Source organism: Gavialis gangeticus, unplaced genomic scaffold (assembly GCF_001723915.1).
Source record: "Gavialis gangeticus isolate Ggan-Ray unplaced genomic scaffold, GavGan_comp1, whole genome shotgun sequence".
In the NCBI taxonomy this organism is placed as follows: Eukaryota; Metazoa; Chordata; order Crocodylia; family Gavialidae; genus Gavialis; species Gavialis gangeticus.
In genome coordinates this window covers 46329052-46331499 of record NW_017728996.1, presented here as the reverse complement: position 1 = coordinate 46331499, position 2448 = coordinate 46329052, and the positions used below count along the sequence as shown (strand labels likewise).

Here is a 2448-nt window from a genome sequence, read left to right as displayed (position 1 = left end):
GCAGGCACGACCCCTTGGGCCAGGCCCCCTCCGAAGGCGGCAGCAGGGCCTGCCCACCGAGTGGGTCTAGGGCCAGGAGCTTTACCAGCCTGCATGCGCTGGGCAGGGCTGCCTTCTTGGATATACCCTTTCCCCCATTTTGGGGCTGTCACGATGGACCATTCAGGCTGCACTGCCACCGCAGGGCCGGAGCAAAGACACACGGCTAGGGCAGAGCCAAGACCGCCGCGCCAAGCACAGGGCCCTGACAGCTCCCCCCGCGCCGGACATCCTACACGCCTGGCGTGCAGGTGTTTTAAACTTTGGGGTTTTTTTTAATTAGAAATGTATCAAAAATACATAAAAGAGAACAAAATCTCATACCAACATAAACCACCACCAGCACTATCAAACAAGCAGGCTCCAAGGACTCTTCACGTTTACTTCCAGGAAAGAAAAGGAGAACGCAACACTAAACGTGCAGCAATAGCGAAGTGTTTCTGATTTGCTGCGGCCCCCTTAAGAGGCAAGGCCGCGCCATCTTAGGTCCCTCCCCTCACGTGACAGCGCCGCCACCGCCATCTTAGGCCGCCGGTCACGTGAAGCGGTCAGCTGGCGGCGCGGCTGGTGGGGGCGGCAGCCATGGGGCAGTGCGGCATCACCTCGTCCAAGACCGTCCTCGTCTTCCTCAACCTCATCTTTTGGGTGAGCGGGGCGCTGCGGGCCAGAGTGCAGCTAGACGGGGGCGGCCGGTGGGAGCCAGGATCGCCGGGCCCGCTGGGCCTCAGAGCGACGCTCCCCGGCGGGCAGCCTTGGGATTAGGGTCACGAGGGACTCCTCGTCCCTCGCGTTAGAGTAATCCCGGTTTTGCGAGGGGGGAGGCTGGGGTTGGGATGACATGTCACGCTGCCAGCCTGCCTGTCTAGTGTTAGGGTTTGGGCTTCGGCAAGTGGGTGCGGTTTTTTGTTGGGGATTTGGCTTGTTTTGCTTTGTTTTTGGGTTTGTTTGTTTGTTTGTTTGTTTGTTTTAACCCGGAAATATTTTTCATTAAATATTTTTAGAATGACTTTGGTTCCACAAAATACAGGTGGGAGATCGTAGCAACATCCCATCGCAGCATTTATGTAGGCAGGAGTTTAGAGGGAATAATAAATGGGAGCTGTGCAAATGAGGACTTCTGGGGATTTTTTTTGAAGGTGTGTGAAGAGCTTTGACTGTTTCGCTAGCTGAAATTCATTTGGAGCACAGTAATTTTTCTGGGTATGTGGCTTTGTGTGCCAGTTACTTAGTTGTGAATGGCTTCTACAAGGCACTTAAGAGGTATTTTAGGAGACTGGCTATACTTGCTTGTGAGTAGGCAAGTGATTGTGTTGTAAGTATTTCTGGTGTGGGTCTTGAAATAAATTTTTTTCTTCATGAAATAAACAGGAGTAACTGCAGGTGACAGTAGACTCAACTCTGTTCAGTTGTGTGGTTCCTTATCCTAAGTTTGGTGACAGTGTCTTCCAATTTTTATTTGGCGGGGGGGAGGATTTTTGAACCAATCTCGTTAAAGTACGCAGCTCTTGAAACATGTTTTCAGTAATTGTTCAGGTTGCTCAAGAATCGCACCCAGGTGCTTGGTGTGTAGAGATTCTTTTCTGTAGATAGTCATTGTCTGTGATTTTTTTTTTTGTGCTGTTTGTGGTTTCAGACTAACTTGAGCATGTTTCAGTAGAAATGAAAATGTCTGCAGCCTTTTTATTACAGGGAGCTTGTTCTCTAGGGTTGGTAATATGTTTTGATGGGGAGAGCATGCAGGGTGATTTTTTGCTAATGATTAATGTTGAATTGCCTAGAGGAGGGCAGGTCTTCTAAAACTGACCTTTTTTTTTTTTTTTTTTTTTAATCAAATATCCTGTGTTTACTGACTGGTGTTATAGTTCACACTGTCAACGTGGAAAGATGTGGAATTACCCTCCTTCATATATACTTCTGGGGGTTTATAGCTGAATATTCAGTTTTAAAGGCTGGACAAGGAAAAAAGAAATTCAGAGGTGGTGTTTTTTTGGTTGGGGGGGGGGGGGTTCCCCATCACACATCTCATTTGTTGTTGCCTGGGCCAGCCTCCAAATATACATTAATACTGAGGAATGGCCTTGCCCATGTAATGGATTCCATAGCATCATTGTCTTTTGAGGATAATCTGTATGTATTTCCAGTCTTATTAATTAGCTCATCCAGATTTCCCCTGAGACATTTTACCAGTAGATTGCAGCAACAGCTATAACTGGTGATACTGCATAATGAAATTTTCCTTTAGTGTTAGCCACCCATGAAGTTCATGGTAATTGTGGAAAAATTGCATCATCCAAAATGTGTTTTAAGATTGTTAGACTTCTTAAATGAGGGTAAAAACATGCTTTTGAACCTTGGATATTTAGAATAACTGCATCTGTAAAGTCCCGTGTTGTCCCCCCCCCCCCCCCC

General features: G+C 47.4%; 1 protein-coding gene across 1 annotated transcript in view; it reads left to right on the top strand.

The window, feature by feature from the left end:
* The first annotated feature begins 561 nt into the window (after nt 1-561).
* TSPAN3 (tetraspanin 3) overlaps nt 562-2448 on the top strand; it is a 49506-nt gene continuing 47619 nt past the window's right edge. Inside the window, exon 1 of the mRNA XM_019504429.1 lies at nt 562-684. Within this exon, the coding sequence (XP_019359974.1) occupies nt 622-684 (63 nt within the window). The 5' untranslated portion in view covers nt 562-621. The remainder of the gene's footprint in view (nt 685-2448) is intronic.